General features: G+C 38.6%; 2 protein-coding genes across 2 annotated transcripts; one reads left to right on the top strand and one right to left on the bottom strand.

Annotated features, from left to right (window-relative positions):
* Positions 1-864: 864 nt before the first annotated feature.
* On the bottom strand, positions 865-11,717 carry ids (iduronate 2-sulfatase). The gene is made up of 9 exons (XM_036568859.1): positions 11,528-11,717; positions 11,270-11,406; positions 10,105-10,282; positions 9,818-9,906; positions 8,052-8,252; positions 7,784-7,954; positions 7,054-7,180; positions 4,718-4,891; positions 865-1,781 (listed from the first exon to the last, which is right to left on the bottom strand). The coding sequence occupies exons 1-9, from the start codon at positions 11,598-11,600 to the stop codon at positions 1,255-1,257; spliced, it is 1,677 nt and encodes a 558-aa protein (XP_036424752.1). The 5' UTR covers positions 11,601-11,717; the 3' UTR covers positions 865-1,254.
* A 1,348-nt stretch (positions 11,718-13,065) lies between these two features.
* Positions 13,066-16,582, top strand: LOC118807065 (lysozyme g-like). Its single transcript, XM_036568861.1, has 5 exons — positions 13,066-13,178; positions 13,355-13,471; positions 13,552-13,748; positions 16,027-16,165; positions 16,351-16,582. Exons 1-5 carry the CDS (start codon positions 13,175-13,177, stop codon positions 16,482-16,484), a joined length of 591 nt encoding a protein of 196 aa, XP_036424754.1. The 5' UTR covers positions 13,066-13,174; the 3' UTR covers positions 16,485-16,582.
* Positions 16,583-26,590: the final 10,008 nt, after the last annotated feature.

Below are 26,590 nucleotides of genomic sequence, written 5' to 3'. Positions count from 1 at the left end.
ATGACAAGAAAGGGAAAAAAAAAGGGAGAGAGAGAGAGAGAGAGAGACAGCAGTGGAATTTTCCGGACCAGCTGGCAATGAAGCCTGTCTGCTGGAGCCGAATGCATTGGCGCTCCCTGAGGATCACCCCCGCTAGAACGCTCGTGCTGCACATTTATAAGAATATATTTGGGAGGGGAAAAAAAAGAGAGACTAAAAAAAAAAAGAAAAGGACAGACGCACACAGACACAGCCTATGCACTCGCTTTGTGTTCTTTTTTCAGATGGGAGGAAAAAAAAATATATATATTTATTCGATTCCACATAAATATTGAATAGGTACCCTCAAAAATAATTTATATTTTGTGGGAGTAAACAGTGTGGCATCCAACATGAGAGTGTGAGAAGGAGGAAAACAAAACCTGAAAAGAGGGTGGAAGGCAGGAAAGGGAAGGTCTTTTAAAAGGCAGAGTCCAGGGAGTGAGGCCCGGGGTGACTGAGTGTGAAGCGGTAAGCAGTGCTAATTTAACAGTAGGATGCTACAGCCACACCTGAATAATCATTTCCCTTCTTTTTTTTGATGTTGGCCAAAACATTCATCATTGTTAAACTATTCTCCGAGGTGTATCCGAGCAACGTAATTTGCAAGTTTTCACATTTAAACATCTAATTGCCTTCGCAACTCCGCTGCGCCTCGGAATTCTATATTTAAGTTGATTTTCATCACAGTGCCTCGGAAAACAAGAGTTTAGCTCCGGGAAAATCTCCATTGGCCTCCGAGAGAAAATACAATTACGACTTAGTGACCTGATAAATTGCCAAATCACAGCGTTGTCTGAGCAAGGCTTTCCATCCCTCTGCCGCTTAATCGAAACGTATTTTGCCTTTTTTTTTCCCCGTTTGCTCGACTTTACTTCACTCCGTGTTTGGCAACACATTACAAAATGGACAAGGAAGCTATCTCACACATTACAGCTCTCAACAGTGTAAGGTACACTTTCCATTCTGTGACCTTAGAGAGGTGTTTTTGAGGTATTTTTGAGGTATTTTTCCCTGCAGTTCCCTTTTTCTAAGCAGTAACTAAGTAATCATTGTAACAAGTATAAAATAAAAGTGCTGGAGGTCATTTTCAAAGCCACGGCATAACACACAACGTAACTGTAAAGCGGTACAAAACATGTCACTGCTTCAGATCATTGTAACAAAGCTGAAAAAAAAAAAAAGAAGTCATGCACTCGAATTCTCCCTTTTTTGCTACAGCACAATGAAAAAAGATCACAGAGTCCATTTCGTTTTTGAGGCTGCGCTGAAGTACATCAAGTGCTGCTTCAGGCTCTCGGTCCATTGGGGCTGAGCGCCGAGCTTTAGCAGCACCAGGCTGCGAGTAAACTCGTCGAATATGTTGTTGTCCTGGCCTGGATCTTCAGAGAGGACGTAAAGCTCGCCCGCGTGAATGTCTGTCAGGTTGGCCAGAAAGTGGACGGGGTCGAAGCTCACCCACAAAGTGTAGCGGTAGTCGTTGGAGCGCAGCGAGTAGCCCATGACCCGGATGTCGGCCAGGTCGGGCAGGTCCGAGTTTTGCTGGATGGTGTCGGAGGGCCGCGGGTACTGGCTGTAGGCGTAGGCCTGGTGATTGATGGTCCATTCTTGGCGGCCGAGCATGCGGGCCAGGTTGAAGCCCTCTGTGCACAGCTGGACTTTGAAAGAGGGGACGGGGCAGTGGTGAAGCAAAGGCAGCCCAGCCACGGAGGCCAGAGTGGGGAAGATGTCCACCAGCTCCACCATGCTGTGCACCTCATAGCCTGGGAAAAGCACAGGGGAAGATGGTTAAAACCAAACAGTACTGAGGACGGTAATGAAGAATAAAAGCTTCTTTTCCAAGAGGAACAACATTAGATAACCTTAAAAGGGACACCGTGACTACAATTAAAAACATAACCATTTCTAAATCTGTTGTAAACATGCCTATTGGTCTCCTACAGCGGTGCTACAGTGGTCTCTGGAGTGGGATTTTCCACTTTAAGGACTGAAAACCCACTTCAGATGATGCGTCTTGAAGAAGAAAAACTCCAAGGGCTTCAAGTGGTAAACTTTTTTCGCTAGCTAACTAAAGCAGAAGGATCACATCTGTATATCTTAGGCTCCACATCAGCGTCTACATCAGCGATTCTTTGAGACATATTTGCAGAATGCATGCTGGGTATTGTTGTGACAGAATATTGAAGGACGAAAACAAAAAGGCAATACCAAAGTGTGAATTCTATGAAACAGATTAGGGCGAGGAATGCAATGCTGCACTAAAGAATACTTCATATTATTATAATACATTCATATTATATTATACTATTATTTGGCACAACCATCTCTTTGAAACTACATTCAGAGATTGTTTAACATCCGTGTGAAAGCTCAACAACACTTTTTCCAAAAAAAAAACAATAAAAAGAGGGCCTGGAAACATGACGGAATTTTAAATAAAGGTAAACCTTAAACCTATTTATGATTAAAAGCTAAAAGTAAAAACTATTTTTTAGAAATTATTACAAAACATATATGCAGCTGCAAAGCTGTAAATGCAAGTGAATGAAAACACATTAGATTAATAAACAAACACATCAGAGCAGTGAAAGGTATATATACACTACACACTGTGTGCAAAACATCTATATTATGGGATCAAAACCTGCAGTGCTTTGTATCAAAGTAGAGCAGAACAACAGTATTTATCATTTATAATTTATAAGGCTGAATATGTTGGCTTGAATAATCAGTTACATACTAAACATGTTTCCAATTAACATTACAGGACCTTGTTTACATACATATAGTGCATTAACATTCACTATGACAAACAGAAGAATATCAGAGTACTTGGCTACATTATGTATTGCAAAGTACTTGTTTATCAGTGGTCTACTGACAACAACAACAACAACAACAACAACAAGGTACCATAAATACCATGTGAAACTTGTCAAGAAGCCGAATTATACTGTGTATCCACATCATGGCCCAAAAGACTAAGAAATATGCATATTGCCTTATTAATATCATGCAAAACCTCCTGAGAAAAATGGTTAGCATATCTGCACATTCTACTGTGTCTATATGTAGAATGGTGTACGTGTTTGAGTTGCTGTAGGCAATTTTTTCTGACTAGAGTTAAACAATTCCTTACTATAAATTTAGGCACTGTTCCCTCAGGGAAATGGTCTGGACATTTGTATGTAAGCATAGCTGCAGAATTTAGATCATTCATACAAGCTTTCAGCCACAGATTACAGTATTGAGGGCAAGAATGCTGAGAGGGCTCCTTTATATTATGGTATTTTCAGTCATTGGCCATTATAACACTGACGCAATGTATTCTGAAAGCGAGTGAAATCCAGACCTGTATCATCAGATGTATCATCTCAATGTTAATGAAGCCCAGCTCAGAATTCAGGAGAGGTCCAGTTATTTGGTAACACTAAAGAACAGCATTCGCAAGTCTACATGATACCTGTATGAACCTTAACTGACATAAACTGATATAAAAATATATAAAAAAACTTATTCCAACAAGTGTTCAGCTGTCAGAAAGGCTGCTTTTGTTTATTTGGATGCTATTTTATCTCAGCAACAGTTATGACCACTCACGTTTGTTGGATTAAGCCTTAATAGACCATTCTACCAAATTAGTTAAAACAATTCAGTATTCAGACCTTGGATATTTACATGTATTATGTTATGATCTATTTAAACCCGGGGCATTAAGTGATACAGAAATAGCTAAATATGTACAAAATCATCATTTATAGGGTACTTTTTTATTGGGAGATGGTTGTTCTAAACCCTAACCCCTAAATTCACATACAATACTACTTTTTTTAGTTTCTTTGTTTTTTTTCAACGTTTTTTTTTTTAAGACCTTTTTCAGTGTTCAAAGGTTTTTAGGATCTTTCTGATTAGGATTACTTTTCAAGTGAAGCTGAGAGATTCAGATTTATTGTGAGTTTAATTTATAAAACTTGCTGTCACTACTGAAACTACTACTTGGCCGGAGCCTTATTTTAGCCACACCCATGTATTTTAGAGCATAAAGTAAGACTGCATCCCTGTCTCTCATGGCCACATGGTGAACAGTTAAATCCCATTGTTTTAAAGTAAAGTAAATCAGCTTGTATCATTGAGAATTGTCACAACCAAAACATATTTTCTGCGCATGTTTTGTGTTTTAATCAAAAATATCTTGATTTTATGTGTGTACAACTGTTCAAAGCTGTATTTGATAGTCATGTACTGGCTAGCATTTTTGAGTTATGCTAAAAATTTGCTAAAATCATCAATACCGAAACAATAGGTAAAGTTTTGAGAGTGTTATGACTGTTGTGGTATTGACAAAATGAAACATTTAATCATTTGTTTCAATAAAATAAACATAATTAAGGTATAAAGTCACTCAAAGCAAAAAGATTTTGGTCTAAGGTCCAAGTCAGTTGATACAATGATCCATACAGGATTATATTATTTGTGAAACTCTGCCCTTCAGTAAAGAGTTACCAGTTTTTCCATACTGGCAAATTATGTCCTCAGCTACACATCTCCGAAACTTTTCCAGCCAATTAAAACGCAAAAGGCAGTAAACGTTCCCTGCAAATTGGAATCAGATACAGGAGGATTAACTTCATCTAACTGCGAGGAGCACTCTCCGAGGAGGCTCGTCCGTGGACATGACGGATGTTCCGAGAGCGTTTACCTTCGCCAAACTGCTCCTGTGTGTTTTCAAACACGTCCACGTAGGAGAAAGTCTTCTCTCCAGGCCGAGGTAGAGGCGAGGTCACACCTGGCTTGTACACTATTAATGGCACACGGGTGGCCACATCAAAGTTGCTGTACTTGGCCCATTCCCCATGCTCTCCGAGGGACCAGCCTGGAAAACAGACAGGAATGAGCATCTCCCCATTTCTGACACACACACAGAAAGAGCTTGTCTCATATTCTCGATGGGCTGCTTTGTTAGAGCCCAGCATCTATGATTAAGCATGTGTTGTCCCCTTACAATGCTTAAAAGGAAACGGCGCTTCCCCTCTCAGGCTATGACTCAGAGCGTGCACTCGACATTGTACTAGTGGAGGTTAGACATCTGCAAGCTATCTCAGCTGAAGTACAATATCCAAGACAACAATACATCAGTTATTCTCAATAGGAGGTTTATGCACTGGCTATTTTGCACATCATCAAAAGCGCTCGTGAGAATTTACGTCACTCAGTGAGATTTTTTACAAAAGTATAAGTACAGGATCATCTGACATAGTGCTGTAAACAATATGTAGACCATGAGGCTTATGGCAGGACAGGAGAAATCTGATGTTTCAATACTGCCATCTAGTGGAGCACCGAAGAGAAACAAGCGTTCCTAGGAAACTACAAAGATTTTCAGATTCCCAACTAATTAATGGGAGCAATATACACTGACCAGCCTCTTCATTACTTATGGACACTTATTGTCCATTTTATCAGCTCCACTTACCAAATGGGTGCACTTTATAGTTCTACTTTGTTGGTCCATCTCGTAGATGTAAAGTCAGTTGCTCATCATTTGCACAGTTTGTGTTGGTCATCCTCTAGTCCTTCATCAGTGGTCACAGGACTCTACCTACAGGACGCTGTTGGCTGGATATTTTTGGTTGGTGGACTATTCTCAGTCCAGCAGCAACACTGAGGTGTTAAAAAAAAAACTCCAGCAGCGCTGCTGTGTCTGATCCACTCAGACCAGCACAACGCACACTAACACACCACCACCACCACCACATCAGTGTCGCTGCAGTGCTGAGAATGACCCACCACCCAATGATACCGGCTCTGTGGTGGTCCTGACCATTGAAGAACAGGGTAAAAGGGGGCTAGCAAAGTATGCAGAGAAACAGATGGACTACAGTCTGTAATTGTAGAACTACAGTTCACCTAAGTGCACCTATATGGTAAGAAGAGCTGATAAAATGGACAAAAAGTGAAGATACAAGAAAGCGTACTTAATGAAGCGGCCACTCTGTGAATGTATAGTATAATAGTGAACAAATGACACCAGAATATGACTGATATCAATACCAAGTACAATATATCAATGCTCAAAAACAATAATATGGCATATAACGCAAAGTGGGCAGCATGGTGGCGCAGTGGGTAGCGCTGTTGCCTCACAGCGAGAATGGCCTGGGTTCGATTCCTGGCCGGGTGACCAGGGTCATTTCTGTGTGGAGTCTGCATGTTCTCCCCGTGTCTGCGTGGGTTTCCTCCGGGTACTCCGGTTTCCTCCCACAGTCCAAAAACATGCAGTCAGGCCAATTGGACATGATTAAATTGCCCCTAGGTGTGAGTGAGTGTGTGTGTGAATGTGTATGTCTGTCTGTCTGCCCTGTGATGGACTGGCGACCTGTCCAGGGATGTATCCTGCCTTCCGCCCAATGACAGCTGCAGCACCCCACCGCGACCCAGAAGGATAAGCGGTTTAGATGATGTATGTATGTATAATGCAAAGTCATATGCAAAGGTTGGATTATTTTTTAAATTACAAAATCAAAGTCAAATGTTTAAATAAATTACAACAAACTCAAATATAGCATTTTTCTACTAATTTAAATGTGCATTTTCTATGCTTTTGCTTACTTTAACATACTGAAACATATTACATAAAATATGCACTTTTGTTCCATTTTTTAAAATTCAGAAAATGAACAGTGGTTGTGCATTAGAATGTACAGTAGAGGATGTTTAACTTATTTTTACTTTCATCAACAAAACATGTAATTTAATCTGGGGCACCAAAACTTTTGCATATGACTATAGATTCATTTTCTTTACTTAATATTTATCAGTAAAAATACTGAAACAATTTAAACATTCAACATGTTCTAAGGGGAAGATTAACAGTGTGATGAGAACATACAAAACAGCAGCGACACAGTTTGATTACAATGTCAAAAGTCAGTTTTGGTCCATTTACCACAATGTAGTATTAAAAAGCATTTAATGTTTCATACACCACACGCTACACTTATGTATAGCCTACATACAGAGGAGAGATTTACAAACCATGGTCTGAAGTGAACACTACAATGGTCTCCTTGGACAAGTCTAGATCATCAAGAGCCTGCAGGACCTTTCCAACCTGAGCGTCCACATACGATACAGAGGCAAAGTAGTGCTGTCGAATACGAAGCTACGAAACAATAAATACAAAAACAGAAAAATATAAATAAACATGTAAATAAATTAATTTAAAAATCACAATATACTTATTATATTGGTGTTACCGTTTCTGCTTCGGGAGATTTGATGTTATTGACTGAACCCACAAGGACTCAATGACAGAGGAAAGATATTAACCAATACAATTCTCAGATTTGATGAGTTAGAACAGACACAATGCACAAGAAACAGCAGTGCCACATATTAAAAAAGGCAATGTAAGTGCAACATTTCATGTACTGCCTAGCATTACACCCAATTAAGCAGGACCAAATAGTCAGGATTCAAACTCTCCTGAGTACTTTGTAAGTGTGAGAACCTAAACAGCTACAGTTGTAAGCAAAGGTTTGAAATTACATGTTTTATTGATTTTCTAGGTGAAAATAAGTGAAAACATACTCTATAGAGAGCAAACTTGCCATTTGGGATCCCAGTCTCATCTTATTTAGATTAAAACATTCAGTTAACCAGTGTTTTTTTAATACTCAAAAAAAAATTAGCATATCACCCCCCTCAATAACTTCACAGTGCAAAATCACAAAGAACATTAGACACAATTTTTCTGATGCTGTACCTGAAAGTCTTTAGGGATTGGTCCGTATGGAAAGCTAAGATTCAGAGCCTTGACATCCTCTCGCTTCCGAATGTCAGTCCATGGGTTGTAGGCCACGTCCGGAAGCTTCTTAGGAACATCTGGATCTGGAGCCAACGTCATGTTCTCAATGGGATAGAGCTTGAGGTACTCCTAAGACACAAAAAAAAACACTTATACCATTTAAAAACACTTTTATAACACTTATATACTTTTATCAAACTAACATTATACGCAGAGTTCTACAAACCTGTGGGATTCGGAAGGGAATGTGAGGTTTGTAGAAGCCCACTGCTAGAAAGAAGGGGTTCCCTGTATCTTTCATCAGCTTGAGCAGCCTTATGGCCTCTTCAGCGTTCTCCAGGTCAGGCAGGGTTCTCAAAGGCATCTCGGACACGTTCACCGGGCACAGCAGGTTACTGTGAAGTGTGCCGTCTTTATTTTTACAAACCTAATAGAAAGTCATAGTAAGTTGTGAGGAGTTGTGATATTATTTTGACTTTCTGGTTGATCACTTACACAGATTCTAAACTTTCCTATAGGTCGCCATTTCTAGTGTTGGAACATTTTGAAAAGTTCTCCTAGAAGTAAATCAATAAAGTTGCAGAATGCCACAGAATTTGAATTTGAATTTTAAAGCTTTTTTCTTACCTGCTTAGGGGAAGCGAATTATATGAATTATATTTGTCCACTACAGTCCTCATACACATAGAAGTGAATAATCTAAATAGAAGTGAATTGACCATTTGCAAAATAATGACTAACACATCTCTCAGCCAATCACAACCATCTCTGAGCACTACTTTCTCCATCAAGCGAAGAAGAAACCCTTAATGAAAACATAAAACAAACCTGCAGTGAGAATGGCAGTGAGTGTATTAGTAAGATTACTGAGCTAAGAGATGTGGAAAAGTGTTATAAAGGAGGTTGAAATTCAGACAAACGCTATTTTGGGTGGTGGGGCTGTCTGCATTTTATTTCCAAAGCTGATAAGGACTTGGACTGAATGACCACACTCACAGTTCAGTAGTAAAACTAGTAACAGACTCTGAGGTCAGGTAAACTTCACATGGGTTACTGAATTTGATAACTATAAATTGATGACTATAAATTAAGCAAAGTTTAAGTTAGCTTTTCCTAACTGAACTGTCAACTGAGCTGTGTTAGCTTGCATTTGTGATTAAAAAAAGTCTGTGCAAAGAATGAAACATTAAAGCCCTGGTTCACAAGCAACCATTTCAAGCCTGTTAAAAGACCTTGTAAAATACAATAAGCCCACCTCCACATCTAATGTTGCACCATCTATTCCCAGTGTTAGCACCAGTATTAGCTCATCTGAAGGGGCAGTCTCTCAAACCTACTCCTCATCAGACATTTGGTTTAATTAATGTAAACATTAATTAAACCAAATTAAACACTGAAGAACAGGGTAAAAGGGGGCTAACAAAGTATGCAGAGAAACAGATGGACTACAGTCTGTAACTGTAGAACTACAAAGTGCACCTATATAGTAAGTGGAGCTGATAAAATGGACAATGAGCATAGAAACAAGGAGTTGTGTTGTTGTATACAGTGTGTGCGACACAAAGGATTTACTCTATCATGCTATCTGCCCCTCCAAGTATAATGATAACCACCAAAGTATATTTTGTCCCACTTGAACAATTTTCAATTGCCATTTTATCCTATTTTAATACATTGCAAAATATTTTGTACTGTTATACATAAATCCTTTACATAACGAGACACAATATCAAACCCACCCCTTCCTATTTAGTTATTTATTTATGTATGTATGTATGTAGTGTAGGGTTATAAAATACATTGCTAAAAACCTTGATTTCTTCTAACTACCTTTTTTATGTGTATATGGTTTTGTCTTTATGATTCTCTGCCCCAAACCAGGGGGCAGAGAAAAATGTGGGCCGCCCTTGTTTATTTCCAGAAATAGGACATTGGGCCATTAGGGCAAGCATGAACACACATGTCCTTTCACACCTGCACACACACACTAACCTTCCTCTTTTCATAGCTGAAAGAGGGTGGATGATATGGCGGTACAGACCAGCTGTAAGGGTAATCATCCGTGTGATTGGAGGCGATGCCTTTAGGTCAAAGATACCAAACAGAGACATCATTAGTACAACTTTAGACAACACAGTTATAACAGTGTGGGGAAGATCTTGTCCCTTACAAAAAAACAACACACACACACACACACACAGCAAGCAGGAAGGAAAGTCTGCATACAGTCACATAACACTCAGCCAAGTCACGTCATCAGTTTAATGAGTCATCGTTACCTGGATGGAAAACTTTCCCCACAGACAAGGTTGTGTACCCGTTCGATTTGAAGTGCTGAGGGAGTGTGGTGTAGTTTCCTGCACTGACTCTCCAGTATGAGTTGAAGTCATACAGTTTGGTGGTGTCTGGTCTTCGGCTTGTTAGGAAAGAGGTCCTGCTAGGGCCACATACTGCTTGCTTAGAAGAGGAGAGAATATATATGTATAAACACACACAAACACATACTTGTTTCAAATACTGGTGAATGTGAAAGGGGAATATCACAGATTTTTCAAAAATTCTGAAACTCAATGGTTAAGACATAAACAAAGTTCAGAGTGGTTTTGTGTAAAATGCTTCATTCTAGTGAACAAAAAACAGAGTCTGAATTGTTCACAGCAGTTATGATAGGAACTTAATGAAGACTTTAATGCCACTAAAAACTTGCCCACAGAAAAGCTTTCACCTGATATTCTTACCAATACGCTGTCTGATGCCTAAGACACTGTTTTATGATAGTTTTATGATAATATTTCCACCTAAAGCATATTTTTAGAAGGCCATTCATGGCAGAGGGGTACATTTGTGGTAAGGCAAAACATATTTCTTCAGATTTACCACTATTTTATCATTATTAACATTACATATGAAACTCAGAAAACACTGTATGTTCATTAGTCATTTTGTATAGCAAAATAACATAAAATAAATTTCTGTGCTGTGGACATTAAAATCCTACCACTGGAAAGAAATCTGTGTCCAGAGGTTTCTCTACAGGGCACCACTCCAACTCAAACTAATAAGTTTACATTGTGTTTACACCATAAGTTGACATGGTGATTATTTTTAATAAGGCATTGCCACAAATTAATATATTGAGGAAACAAGTTAAGTTTCTCATAACTTGTGGCCTCATTATATGAAGTAATGGCCCCAATATAGTAATCTGTGACCTCAATACAGCAATTCCCAGCCTCAATATAGTAATTTGTGACCTCAACATATTAATTTCAGACCACACCTTAGTAAAAATAACCACTATGTTATCTTAGGGGCTTCTTACTTGTTTACTATCGGGGACAAAATTACCCAGAAAATTTCGACAAATCGGTGGAGTTCCCCTTTAAGCAGCTTTTAGAAGTGTTCCTCGGAAAGTTTTAGTCTGTGTGAGTTAGTTAACACTACCTGTGCATACGCGTTGTAGAACACTGTACTTTTAGAGGCAAGCTGATCAATGTTTGGTGACTTTACAACTGGATCAGAGTAGCAGCCCAAAGTTGGTCTCAGATCGTCAGCTATGATGAACAGCACATTTAATCTCCCTACAAAAAAAGAAGACAGAAGGTTTAAAATGTAATATGCAGTACAGCCAACACACTGAGCGACTGACCGCTGTGGTGGCGCAGCAGCAGCCAGATGTCAGAAAGCCGAAGTCCTGGCTACCTTTGGCGAATAAACACGGCTCCATGAGGTGTAACAGCAACACAGACAGCCATGTCTGGGCCTTTGAAAGCATCCTAGAGCTGTTAACGATTAATCGATCCGCCCAGACGGCTGTAAAAACTAATAAAAATTGCCCCCACGTTACATCTTACATCGCTGACCTTCCCTCGGCATGTTTTTAATGTTTTGTTTCCGGGTTTTATAGCCCCGCCTTATATGTTCACTCCTATTGGTCACAATATGTGACGATAAAGGACAGTTACTGCTTCTCTGTTAAAACAGATGCATTGTAGAGATGATATACATATATATATATATATATATATATATATATATATATATATATATATATATATATATATATATATATAAACAGATGTTTAGACGTTTAAAAAGCTTGGAATCACTGACATTTAATTTATGAAATAAGGAGAGGGTATATCTATCTATGTCTCAATATATATATATATATATATATATATATATATATATATATATATATATATATATAAACAGAGATGTTTAGACGTTTAAAAAGCTTGGAATCACTGACATTTAATTTATGAAATAAGGAGAGGGTATATCTATCTATATATATATATATATAAACAGAAGATAGATAGATACATAGATATATAACATTTTTGCACGTATATATATATATATATATATATATATATATATATATATATGTAAATTATATGTAAACTATTTAATGAACACTATATATATATATAATCAACATTGAAATATACCGAATAAACATTCATATACATGGAATCAGCATTGATTTACAGAGTAAAGAGACATTTCTAAAAATTACACTGATATGTTGCTGAGGTTTTCATACTTCATTGTCACTACTAGATTGAGAGCGGTGCACCACCCAAAAATATTCAGCCAAGAGTAGCCCTGTGGCCAGATACTACTGAAGGGCTTAAGGATGGCTAAAACAAACTGTGCATCAACAAATGGGTACCATTTGGAGCCTAAAGGGAGGGGTTTCTGATAAAGTGGCCAGTATGTATACACAGTGATCCCTTGGATAGAAGAACTTGAGGGTGGCTGATTAGTGATGTGTTGCTACAGATGGGTGGATCTTTAATGTATTTATATAAAACTGTCAATGAATGAATATCAAAGATTTTTAATATCAAAGTTTTAGAAAGTGCTCATCATTGTTAATCCCAATGATCATTCAATATACATCAATATTTATTCCATATATCCATATATATGTAAATTTGGACTGGTTCCATTGACTTACATTAAAAGTAAAGAAGGTTAACCTGTAAAGTTACCATTTTGAAGAAACAATGTTTTGTCCCTATATATATATATATATATATCGCTGCTGTTGTAACGAAACCTTGTATCTCCATTTTTGTATATATTACATATACATATGTAATATCAAAATTTTTGAAACACAAGCTTATCACTATGCTGCTTACTTAGACTTTGGAAATTTTTGAGTTGTGCAATGTTACATTTTCTCTCTTTCTTCCTTCGTTTAGAGGAAGTGCTTATTACTTATGGCTGAGAAAGCAGTTCTGCTCACTCATGATGCCCAGATATATACCTGCGAAAACCAGCCAGTCTACACAAGAGCTGTTCTTTAAGTAGAGAAGGATCAAAAGCAGCACCATGGGTGAGTTATTTCTTTGGGCTACTACAGTTTACTCATAATGAAATCTTTATCCCAAGTTTAACATCACATGTAGACAATAAAGAAACACAGCTGAAGAAGTTATTTTAGCTGTTCTGTGTAGGTGAATTATTCTGTCTGTGACATTATGTTATATAAAGTCCTTTCTGAATCTGTAGGACCTCAGGTGATCTTTTCCACGTTATTCTTAGCGTGCATTTTTGGAGATGTCACAAAGATCGACACGACCGGAGCATCTGAGGCAACAGCTCGCCAAGACAAGCTGAGAGTGAAGGGCAAGTGCTTAACTTTTTCTCACACTGGAGAGGCTAAACTCTTGAAACCAGTTTTTAATGTAACTGTGTCTTTATTAAAGGGGTGGAAGCCTCATACAAGCTGGCTGAGAATGATCTAAGAAGGATGGACCAGTACAAGAGCATCATCACCAAAGTCGGGAATGCTAAACAGATGGACCCAGCGGTGATCGCGGCCATCATATCCAGAGAGTCGAGGGCTGGAGCTGCTCTCGTGGACGGCTGGGGTGACCACGGCAATGGCTTTGGACTCATGCAGGTTAGTTTAAAGCACATACGTCAGTAAAAATGGAACTATTGAGGCTGCTGATGAAAACAGCTGCTCTCTGTTCTTCTTTCTGTGGTCGTGTGACTTCCACTTCCAGACGGGGTTTAGCCTGTGTTGGCACAGTGGAACAAACAGCAGACAATGCAGACATATATTAGAGTTGGGCAATAACTCCTCAAAGCACATTGTGGGTATTGTCAGTACTTAAAAACTGCATGTTTGATTACAAAGAGAGCACAGTTAGTCATCTTCAGTGCAGCATAGCATGTGAAATGTGGTAAAATGTATTACTAGATATTGTGCTGATGCATATGCTAAATTATGTATTTTTAAAAAAACTATTAAAGAATAAGTTCAACATTCAATACATACTCCAATGTAATATTTTATAGTATATTTCAATAGTTTAAGGCATGTTTCTAAAGTACATTCTTAAAAATTATGGTTCTCCAAAGGGTTCTTTAGTAAAGAAAAAGCAGTACAGGAACCATGAACACTCAAAGAACCCTTTGCATGATTAATGGGTTCTTTGTATTATGAAATGGTTCTTCAGATTGTTGGAGATTGTGCTGTAGATGGTTCAAGCTTGACATTGTAACAATAGAGGAACCCTTTGGGGTGCTATAGAGAACCCTTTTCGAAAAGGTTCCACATAGAACCATCTACAACACATTCTGAAGAACCCTTTAATGATGCAAAGAACCTGTCAATAATGTAAAGGGTTCTGTGGGTGTTCAGAGTTCTTTATAGAACCATTTTCTTCACTAAAGAACCCTTAAAAAACAATGCTTGTACAATGCTTGTAAGCATAAAACAGTTTAATGATATTAAGTCCTCTAGTTATTGTGTGGCTTTATTTTATTTAATTATTAGTCATTTAACTCATTAGCTTGATTCCAATATTCTAGCTTTTCTGTTTTCCTCTGCATGATACACTATATGTCCAAAAGTTTGTGGACACCTACTCATCCAAGGTTATTAATAGGGAGGGGCAGTAGACAAAATAGCAGGCAGTAACCAGGAACCAAAAAATACAGAAAACTCCAGAACACAAGACTGAGAAACTCAACAACGCTAGTGACTTGTATAGTGTAATATACACTATTAAGATAAGAGTCCCAAAGGCCCTCTTATCAACGTTTCTTCTGAAATCAAGGGTATTAATAGGGAGTTTGTCCCGCTTTGCTGCAGTAACAGCCTCTATTCTTTTGGAAAGGCTTTACACTAGATGTTGGAACATTGCTGTGAGGATTTGATTGCATTCAGCCGCAAGAGTGTTAGTGAGGTCATGTACTGATGTTGAATAGTTACTGCTGGATCAAAAGTGGCACTCTAACTTTTCTGAATGGTACTGGGTGGAGCATCATCACTCTAGGGAACACAGATCAACAGCTCCACAGCCCAATGCTGGGGGGCTTTATATCCCTTTAGCTGAGCATTTAAACAGGGACAGAGCAGGAAAAAAAGCCCAGGCCAGTTATAAGATTACATGAATTGTGTTTCATTATAACATGGAAATAACTGCACAGGGCTTTGTTAGAGCTTCTGAAAGAAGTCCTGTTCTGTGCACTGAAACATATTCAAGGTTATTTTTGCACTACATCTTACTTTAGAGGCTTACTGTTGGGCAACACCTTTTAAGGGGCCATCTCCTACATTTTTCCAAACTTGTAATGGCAGTAAATGAGTGAGCAGACAGACAGACACATACATTCACACATACACACATAGGGGCAATCTAGCATGTCCAATTGGCCTGACTGCATGTCTGTGGGAGGACACCCACATACATAGGGAGAACAAGCAAACTCCACACAGAAAGGACCCGGTCGCCCGGCCGGGGAATCAACCCCAGGCCCTGCTTACTGGGAGGCGCTACCCACTGTGCCACACTCTAACTAAAATAGTCATAATTGCTTATGCGTTTTTATGGAACCATTTCTGGCCTCTCTTTATCCCTTAGAATTGGGCTGTTTGTGTTAAAGAATGATGTCCATAAATGAGCTTTGTTCTGATTGGCTGTCCTGTGTTGTGCATTATTCAAAAAGCAGTCCAGTCGGAAACACTCCTTGTAACTTCAATGTGAATGAGTGGAGCTAAGCTGCTGTAGGCTTAATAGGGGGATTTGTAAATGAGTGAGTTTTCAAAAACACTGATTTCAAAATATGCTGCTTTTGCAGTGCATAAAATTGGGTTTCCCATGATGTTGACCTTCTAACATGTACTATTTGATGTCATTTTATGTGATCTGCAACGTGACTTTCTTCAGGTTGACAAGCGCCACCACATTCCAAGGGGTGCCTGGAACAGTGAGGAGCATGTCACTCAGGGAACTGAGATTTTGATTGATTCCATCAAAGCAATTCAACGGAAATTCCCCAAATGGCCAAAGGAGCACCAGTTTAAAGGTATTATCTGCTGCCTTAAGAGTGTTTTTACCTTTATGTGAAAAATAAGCAGAAAGATTTATGACTGTACTCTCCCTTAATGACATCTGTTTCAGTAATGTTACCATAGGCAAACGTGTGATTTATTATCTAAGGGCTATAGATACTCAACAGAGTCTTTGCTGCTTTGCGATTTTCTGCTTCAGGAGGAATATCAGCCTACAACGCTGGTGTTGGAAACGTTCGCACATATGAGAGGATGGACTTCGGGACCACAGGCAATGATTACTCCAATGATGTGGTAGCCAGAGCCCAGTGGTTCAAACGCCATGGCTACTGAGGAACGTGTACATCCCACACAGCACTAATTAAACATGCCATGTAGTGCTGGATATCTAATCTGCAGTCAAATAAATCTCTATATTGCATTACAGTCATTGGTGTATTTGTTTTATTAACATTTCATCCTGGTCATATCAAAACTTCACATCTATTTTTTATTTAAACCACAGCTCTTCTTTACACTGTGTGAACATTTCATCATGAATTTCAGACCCGTAGCGCTGAGTTCTCTCCTCACAGTGGAAGGATGGACAGAAACACCAGTGGATGTTTTCAGATCTGAAGCAGCTTGATTTTCTCCTCTCTCTCAAAGATAAAAGCTTTAAGTACTGTTTATCTGAGGGTGACAGTTTTGGTGGACTTGCACGGACATTGTTTGCATCTTTTAATCATTTTGTGAACTTCAGTTTTGGAAACTCCTGTTTTGCATTTTGACTTTCTATTTCCAGCAAGTGAATTACTAATCTCTACAGAAATATCTCCTGAAAAATAGCTCAACAAAAGGCAGTAAACATGTAATAAGAAAGATACCATATTTGGTATATGTAGGGTCACTTTCCCAAGGAATTCTGGGATTAAGCCTAGTCCTGGGTTACAGGGCATTCTGAATGGAGATTCTCCACTGAAAGGAAAATGACTAGCAGCTGTTCTCTTTCATATAACTTGACTTTATTTAAATTTTGTACATGATAAAACACATTGACCCGATGAAGACTACAAACCATTCAGCGTTATATTAGCAGGCATAGTTTACATCAGCACAGAGTTGTGCATTTCGAACTATGCCATTTAGCAGAACCAGCAGGCCATTTTTAAAAATCAGCAAAAAAGAAAGATGTTTTATTTTTTCTTTTACCACCCATTTTCTTTTGTCCACTCAGAGGCCTCAGCGTTCAACGAGATGCTCAGGATTCCAATTTCTGTAAAACAGTCCGCGACCACTAGATGGTGCTCAATGACTAGCGTGCAGAGACTGAAAAACTATTGAAAACATGTTTATTATACATAGAATGTACTTCTGGTCATATTCTGGTATCCCCATAGCAGTCTGATCTCTGAATTCATAAAGCAACCGGACAGATATTTCTCTTCACCCTGAAGACTTTGTGCCATAAAAATAACTTTTTATCATGCCTGTGTTTTTATTACTGGGTTGTGCGTTTAATACACTGAATTATTTTAGTGCTTGTAATATACCCTTCTGAAGCATCTACATCTAGGCTTAGGGCTAGCCAGGCTAGTTTTAACGTAATTAGATTGAATGTAAAGTTAGGGAGATTAGGGCCCTGAAGAGACAGGGGCCCCCAAAGAGTACACTTCTTTGTGCATGTGATTTTTAGGTTTACTGAAAAAGTATCGATCAAAACATTTCATCCATTTAATATTAATTGAAGACTAGTTTTAGATACAGTGCCAACATGCATCTTGCATTCTGCTACACTTGGTGACCCCCCCCTTCCGCCCAATGACAGCAGGGATAGGCTCCAGCACCCCACCGCGACCCAGAAGGATAAGTGGTTTAGATGATGTATGTATATGTATATATGCAAATCTAAATATATAAACATGTACACAATATATACATTAATATACACCATTATTGCACTGTAATGTACAGTGTACAGTAATGCACAGTAATATAGTTATGAAATAAAAAGGTATGATATGTACAGTTTTACACATTTCCATATATGCAATTTGTGAGTCTGAGGTAGATGAATGAGACGCAGAGTACACAGGGGACAGAATACTGATATGTACATATACAGATTATGCAAGATATGAATAGAAGATGCAAGATGACCATCTATATGTGTGAGTATAGATTTGCTAGACTGAAGTTACAGTGAGATCACAGTGAGTCTGTTTGAGGTGTGGATGCAGTGTGGATTGTCCATAGAGATCATCATGATGATGACTCGGAAGTGTAGTGACAGGCTCATAGACCGATACACCAGCACTACTGGCTGTTCAGCAGCCTGATGGCCTGTGGGAAGAAACTGTCTCAGAACTGGCTGGTTTTGGGTTTATGCTTCTGAACCTCCTCCCACTCGGCAGCTATGAGAACAGACAGTGTCTTGGGTGGGTGGAGTCCTTTGGAATCCTCCTGATCTTCCTCAGGCAGTGGCTGGTGTATAAATCCAGGAGGTTTGGGAGCTGGACTTGTCGAATGAAAATGGTGTGATGGAGCTAAACAAAACCTTCCATCCTGCTAAATTTGTAGTACAACCTGTTTTTATATTAAGATGTTGGGTTCTCTCAACCACTGAGGACAAGTTTAACTTGAAAGCGAGAGCAAACTTGAAAGTGATCCTGTGCCTGTTATGTACACCAGAACACTCTCTAGCTCCCCCTTCTGTCTTTCAGTAAAAATTAAAACCAAAATATCTACATTAATCCATGACTGAATTTTATGGTGTGCAGCTGGATAAATAGGTTTGTTTGTGGAGATTTTAGTGGGCTTTGAATAATTTAGACTGTATGTCCGAAAGTTTGCAGACATCTGCTCATCTAACTTTCTAATAGGGAGATTTTCCCCTCTTTGCTGCAGTAACAGCCTCTACTTTTCTCAGAAGGCTTTACGCTACATGGTGGAACATTGCTGTGAGGATTTGATTGCATTCAGCCACAACAGCTTTAGTAAGCTCAGGTACTGATGTCAGATGATCAGAGCTTGATGCCTCCATCTCATCCCAAAGATATTGGATGGAGTTCCATTACTCCAGGGAACGCTCTACAGCCCACAGATTCTTGGCATTGGTGACGTTAGGCTTGTGTGGCTGCTGCAGAGCATCCCATTCTATTGGCAGTGCTTGTCTATAAGGATTGTAGAATATAGTGTGTGCACAGTTGCCTGTGTCAGCAATGAGTGCACCTTAACGTAGCTGAATTTACCAGTTAGAAATGGTGTCTGGGTACTTTTGCATTGTAGTGTTTTTTTTTGTTCTATACTAGTCAAAAACAGTCTATTATAGAGTTTTGCTTTGAAGGCCAAGAAGCAACGCTGTTGAGAAGCAACCAGCTTTGCAGTTTCGACCAGTCGAGTACAGTATCTTGACATGCAGCCATGCAACTTATATTTACATTCACAGCTTAAAGCATGCTAAAAAATACAGTATGGAAAAAGAGTTGGAAACAACTAACAAACAACTAACTAACAAAATAGGGTTACTATGAAATATGTAAGACATACTTTTAGCATTATGACAAGCTCTGCTAGACCGAATGACGTGAGGCAGTGGGGCCCATGATTTAAATGAATTAAATTTTCAGGGGGGCCAAAGTTACTACCAAAACACGTAGTTAGAACTAAGCCTCCCCAACTAAACAGTGACCTCCGAATATATAGACAAAACGTACTGTATATACAGTACTGTGAAAAAGTATTTGCCTCTTTCCCAATTTCTTCTATTTTTGCATATTTGTCACATGTTTCAGATCATCAAAGTACCTTTAATGTTAGACAAAGATTACCCAAGTAAACACAAAATGCTGTTTTTAAGTGATGATTTCATTTATTGAAGGAAAAATGCTGTTCATCCCTGCCTGGCCCTATGTGAAAAAGTAATTGGCCCCTTAGCTACTAAATCAACCCGTTAACTGAATTCAGTTGACTGTTGGGTTCAGTTTCACTAGCTTCACCCAGGCATGATTACTGCCAGACCTGTTGAATCTAAAAAATAGAACCATTCTGGCAAAGTGAAGCAGGCCAGATGGTCTCAAAGAGCGGCACATGATGCCATGCCAAGAGATTGAAATCTAGATGCGAAATAAAGTCATTAAAATCCAGTCTGGAAAGGGTTACAGAGCCATTGCTAAGGCTCCGGGACTCCAACCACAATGAGAGCCATTATCCACAAATGAAGAAAACTTGGAACAGTGGTGAACCTTCCCGGGAGTGGCCAGTGTAGCAAAATTTCACCAAGAGCGCACTGATGACTCATCCAGGAGGTCACGAAAGAACCCAGACAAACATCTAAAGAATTACAGGCCTCTCTTGCCTCAGTTAAGGTCATTGTACATGATTTCACAATAAGAAAGACACTGGGCAAATATAGTATCCATGGAAGGGCTGCAAGGCACAAACCAAGGCACTGACCAAGAAGAACACAAAGGCTCGTGTCATATTTGCCAGAAGAACATCTACATGATCCCCAAGATTTTGGGAAAATATTCTGTGGACTGATGAGTCAAAGGTGAAACTTTTTGATGGGTTTCATTACATCTCACAGACATTTAATGGGATGCGAACCTTAAACTTAACAAGTAACCACAAGTTCCTTGACTTAGCTAAATAGCAATAAATAACACATTCCCCACCCAGATATTTTGGCCGTACTCTTGAAGCACAGTGGTCAGTTAAAATATAATGGATGGATACTCTATTTTAGCCTATTTTGATAAGCATGCACACATATCCTTTCACGCTCTTCCTCACACACCCACACCTATATACACACACGCTAACCCTCCTCTTTTCATAGCTGACAGGCGGTGGATGATACGGCGTTTCAGACCAGCTGTATGGGTTATCTTCCCTGTGATTTTTGGCGATGGCTTAAAGTTAAACATATGAAACAGAGATATCATTTGTGCAACTTTAGACAACACAGTTATATCAGTGTGGGAAAGATCTTGCCTCTTACAAAAATACGCAGATACAGCAAGCAGGACGGCAGGTCTGCATACAGTTACGTAACGCTCAGCCAAGTCACATCATCAGTTTAATGAGTTATCATTACCTGGATGGAAAACTTTCCTCATAAAGAAGGTTGTGTAACTGTTTGATTTCAGGTGCTGAGGGCGCGTGGTGTTCCTGCATTAACTGTTCAGTATGAGGTGAAGTCATACTGTTTGGTGGTGTCTGGGTTGTTAGAAAATACGTCCTACAAGGTTCTAAAAACAGAATGCAGTTATGTGAAAATGATTTAAAACCTATATTTAATTTAAAATATTACAAAGACAACATATTAAATGTTGAAACTGAGAAATTGTACTGTTTCTGCATCACCTCTTCTTTTATCAGCACTCTGTAAGCGTTTGAGAACTAAGGAGACCAATTGCTGTAGTTTTGAATTTGTTTTCTCATACTTGCATTACATAGGATTTCAGCTGCTGAACAGTTGGGGTCTCCTTTGTCATATTTTTCGTTTCATAATGCGGTAAATATTTTCAGTGAAGACAGGTCTGGACTGCAGACAGGTCAGTTTAGCACCTGGACTGTTTTGCACTAGTGCATCCCCCATACCATTATGGGTGCACTGATAACAAGCTGGATGGCAGGGACTGAACTATTTGGAAAAAATATCTACTTGCAATTTTTTTGATTGCTATTGCAACTTCGATTTAAATTGCGACTATTTTCTGTAAATTGACGTTCAGGCCTGTTATTTTGGCCAAGAAAACCAGAACATCCACTTTTTCAGGCTTGAGACTTGAACACTGAATATGCCAGACTGCGAGTTAGTTGTGGTTGTGATGTCACAGCATATGCTTTTTTGGTTGCTTTGGATCAGTCTCACTCATCTACAGGCAGTTTACAAGCTCTGATATTAGGTAAACGTCTCTCTGGGATATATATATATATATATATATATATATATATATATATATTCCGAGAACAGCGATATATATATATATATCGCCGTTGTCGGAAGAAAACCTCGTATCTTCAGAATAATAACTTTACAGGAAAAGGAAAAAACACACTTTACTTTTAATGTAAGTCAATGCAATCAGACTTTTTTCCAAGTAATTTTGGGCCATTTCTTTTGGTCCACTGGGGCAGTTTTTACATTATGTGAAAAACTGAAAAATGACAAAAATGGAGATACAAAGTTTTCTTCCAACAACAGCGATGCTCATTTAATGTGTAATAAACTATTGCAAAACAAAACCTTTAAACTGTCCAAACTGAAGCCCTAAAGAAAGTATCAGGATGGCCCTTTAAATGTTAGAGCCCTGACCAACAAGACTTTTATTTTATGTTTAATGACAAAAACATGTCTTGACTCAAATGGAGCTGCCTCCCTTATTGGAACTGTCCTACAGAACTGCAACTTCTACCATACTGTATGTGAAGGTGAGGAAGAGGATTAGCAGCTGTTTTTAATGACTTTTATCACTGCAAAAAACATATCCTTAGTATCATCCCATCTTTCAAATATTTAGCTGTTCTATTAAAGGGTAAAAACACTACATTTGTACCAGCATGTGGGTGAAATCCTACATGTTGCAGTCAAATAAAATACAAATAAAAGAGCTAAAGTCTAAACATAGCAGTGCATGAAAAGATATATTTAACTCAAAGATAAGATTGATTCTATATATAATTGCACTAGAAATGGAAAACAGGGAAAAATAGCATGGAAAACTGAGCAGCTGCAAACATGGCTGAAAGAGTCAACATACACTCAGAAAAAAAGTTACATTGACACTAATAATAATACAGTGCAAAAGCAGAGGGAATTGCATTTTTCAAAGATAATAAATGAAAATGGTAACAACCCAAAAACGTTTATTTTCAACCATTTAAAATCTCAGTCCAGTGAATGACTGGTTATGTGAAGTCTCTACATCAAAATGTGAATCTTTTGCACTATTTTTAAATGATAAAATCACTGATATCCAATCAAGACCTGAAGTTCTGACATTTTTTCAATCACAATCCACTTATATTTTAGATTCAATCCTAACTTCACTAAAAAAAATAGACAACCTTATTTTTAGTGTTTTAGACCTTATAAACTGTTCCTTATATTTTATTATAAAACTATTATAAACTGCTCTCAAGGTTTCTGTTGTCAGGCCCTGCTAAAGAAACACAATCTAAATTTATCAGTTTAAAGTAATTTTAGAATTAATTCATTAAGTAAAATACTAGAAAAAGTCATATTTGCACAAATAAATGAGTTCATAAATGAAAATGATGAAAAATTTCAGTCACAGTCACAGGTTTCAGATCAGGTCATAGTGCTGAAACAGCATTGCTAAAGATAGTTAACAATCTCAGAGTTGACGCTGATAAAAATAGGGTCTCTGTCCTTGTACCTTTGATTTAGCAGCTGATACAGTAGACCGTGCTATTTTTATGAACCACCTGGAAAATTGGGTAGGCCTTCTGGAAACTGTGTTAAAGTTTTTTCATACATATCTTCTAATTACTTTTTTAGTCTAGCTGAGCAGCTCACTAGTGAATATGACATACTTTATGGTGTTCCACCAGGTTTTGTATTGGGCCCGCTTCTTTTCTCTCTATACATGTTTTCATTAGGTCACATTATTAAAAAGCATTATTAATTTCACAACCACAGCATTATTTCATTTAAGAAGTATAATACAAGTTAGACCCTTTCTCAAACTGCAAGACGCCGAGAAGATGATCCATGCTTTTGTTTTTTCACAACTAGACTACTGTAATGTGTTATTCTATGGGTTACCTAAAACCAGAACTGACAGGCTACAACTTGTTTAGAACTAGGCAGCTAGAGTACTAACTCATACAAAAAAGAGAGGACACCTGTTTTAGCTTCATTACACTGGCTGCCTGTCTCATTTAGAATTGATTTTAAAAGTCTTTTACGGGTCTATAAAGCTTTTCGTGGATTAGCACCTACATACATCTAAATGCCTGACAGAACATGTTCCAAATCATGCTTTAAGATCATCAAATGCTGCTTTATTGAATGTTCCCAGGATGAAGCACAGAAAGACTGATGAAGCAGCACTCTGCTTTTACACACCAGAGGTCTGCAGCTCTTTACTAATTAATATTTGTTCTTATTAATTAATATTAATATGTTACTGAAGCCTTTGTTACTAATGTTACTAAAGTAGCTTAAAACGTTTAGATTTAATTCAGCATTTTGTTAGGTTTGTGTTCCATTCTGTTCCTGTTGTTCTTTCAAATCCTATTTTATTCATTCTATTGATCTTTTTTTCATTCTCATTCTATATTTTTTTTTCTCTTTTTTATAATGTAATGCTTAAGACAGGGTTTCTCAACCTGTGGGCCGTGGACCACCAGTGGGCCGTGAAGCACCCTCTACTGGTCCGCAGGCCTGTTCTCAGAGGGAGGCAGTAGTTTGTAGTGGGCCGGTAAAGACATATAAATAAAAACATTGCAGTCGCAGGCTGATTAATGTCAACGGCAGCCGCTGGTACGCAGTGCAGAGTTAGCCAGAGATGGAGAGGTTTCTCAGGGTGCTTTCTCCTGCCTTGTTCTGTGGAGATCTATCAAACTTTATTCTTTTGTTACTCCACCCATATTTGTCCCAATTCAGAGGTTTTCAGTGTGAGTTATTAAGAAAAAACTTTTTTTCTAAAGTTGATTTTAGTTTTTCTGTGGGCCGCTATGCTTTATAGTTATAAACAGGTGGGCCTTGGGGTGGAGAAGGTTGAGAACCCCTGGTTTAAGGTGCTTTGAGTGGTCCTTTTTACATGAAGTAAACACTCAACAGACTTTCAGTAACGTATTGTGGCATGCGCCCGCCCCCCGGGCCCCGACGATGACGGCCGCGAGAGTCGGCAGAACCCGGGGGGCGGGCGCATGCCACACGTATCAACAACATATAAATGATGTAGCAGCAGTGAATTCATTCAGTAGATTATCAAGAGTTTTTTATTGAGCTGTAAAATAAAATTAGATTCTGCTGAATTAAGTTGTTTTTCACTTTATTTGAGGGTCCAAATTCAAATCTGTAGATGTTTAACCTGGGAGATCACTGAACGTGTAACAGGTTTAACAGAGACCATCAACATCCTCAACAAGCTGTTATAGACATACTGCTGACACCATTCTGTACCTGGACTTTAATTGGATCAGGTTTTGGGTTGAGGTTAAGGTCAGGGTTTTTTTTTACAGATTCTATCGATTGCCCTTTAAGCAGCTCTTGTTAAAGTGTTTCTTAGTAAGTTTTATAGTCCTCTTGGTGTGAGAGTTAAGATTACCTGTCCATAAGCATTGTAGATCGCTGTACGAGATGCAAGATTTATTGTGCAAGAACACTGAAGACAGAATGTTTAGGACGAAATATGCAAAATAACCAACACAAGTGAGATTGAAAATACAGAATCTGAAGAGGCGGCTGGTGTAGAAACGTTTTCGTGGATGGCTTTTGCTTTCTAAGGCTATTTTTGTGGAGGCTTACAAGCTGAAAGATGTATGACTAACTGAACCTGCTTACTCACAATTTTGTGTTTTCATATCAAATTTCTTAAACTTTTACCTTTTTGTTAGGAAAGCTAGAAAGGTTGCCCACTATATTGGAGCAAAAGCTTACATGAATGGAATTCAAATCCTGCTGAACCAGAGCAGTGTGGAGCATTAACGTGGTGCATGATCCTTGGTCGTTCCATCTGAAGATGCAAGAAGTCCTGGGGAGATTCTGGATGACCAGTTTTCACTCTCAGCTCATATTGCAAACCTGACTCGGTCACACAGGTTTCTCCTGTACAACATCCAGAGTATTTGACCCTTTTACTCTCCAGAGGCCACCCACTTTCTAGTTCACTCTCTTATCATCTCAAGACTTGACTACTGCAACTCGCGCTTGGCTGGTCTTCCTATGCAGGCCATCAAGCCCCTGTAACTCATTCAGAATGCAGCAGCATGGCTTGTCTTCAGTCTTCGTAAGTTTACTCATGTCACTGCTGCGCTCCCTTCACTGGCTTCCTGTAGCTGCCCGTATCAGATTTAAAAACCCTGTTGCCTACAAAGCCAAAAACAGACCAGCCCCTCTCTACCTAATGGCGATGGTCAAAACTCGAACTGTACCTTGAGCCCTCCGAGCTTCAATTACAGCTCAATTACTAACTACTTATCCTTTTGTTCTTTAATTCAAAATAAAAGTCCTAGTTTTTACAGCCTGTTTTGCTCATGTTTACCAGTGGTCCCAACATTTGTAGAAGACACTGTATACATTGGTTTTTACAGTACATAAAAATTCTATTACAAAGCTAGGACTGTACAACTTTGAGTCCTGTGGCTGAGAAACCAGTTCTAGAAAGAATGATCTGTGTGACATCACTGTCCAACAAGGTGCTTGGTAAATGCATGAAATCAAGTCAACCAATAAGCAGCATACACATCTAGCATAAGCAACT

This window comes from Colossoma macropomum, unplaced genomic scaffold, assembly GCF_904425465.1.
Source record: "Colossoma macropomum unplaced genomic scaffold, Colossoma_macropomum, whole genome shotgun sequence".
NCBI lineage: Eukaryota > Metazoa > Chordata > Actinopteri > Characiformes > Serrasalmidae > Colossoma > Colossoma macropomum.
This window is presented reverse-complemented; position numbering and strand designations above follow the sequence as displayed.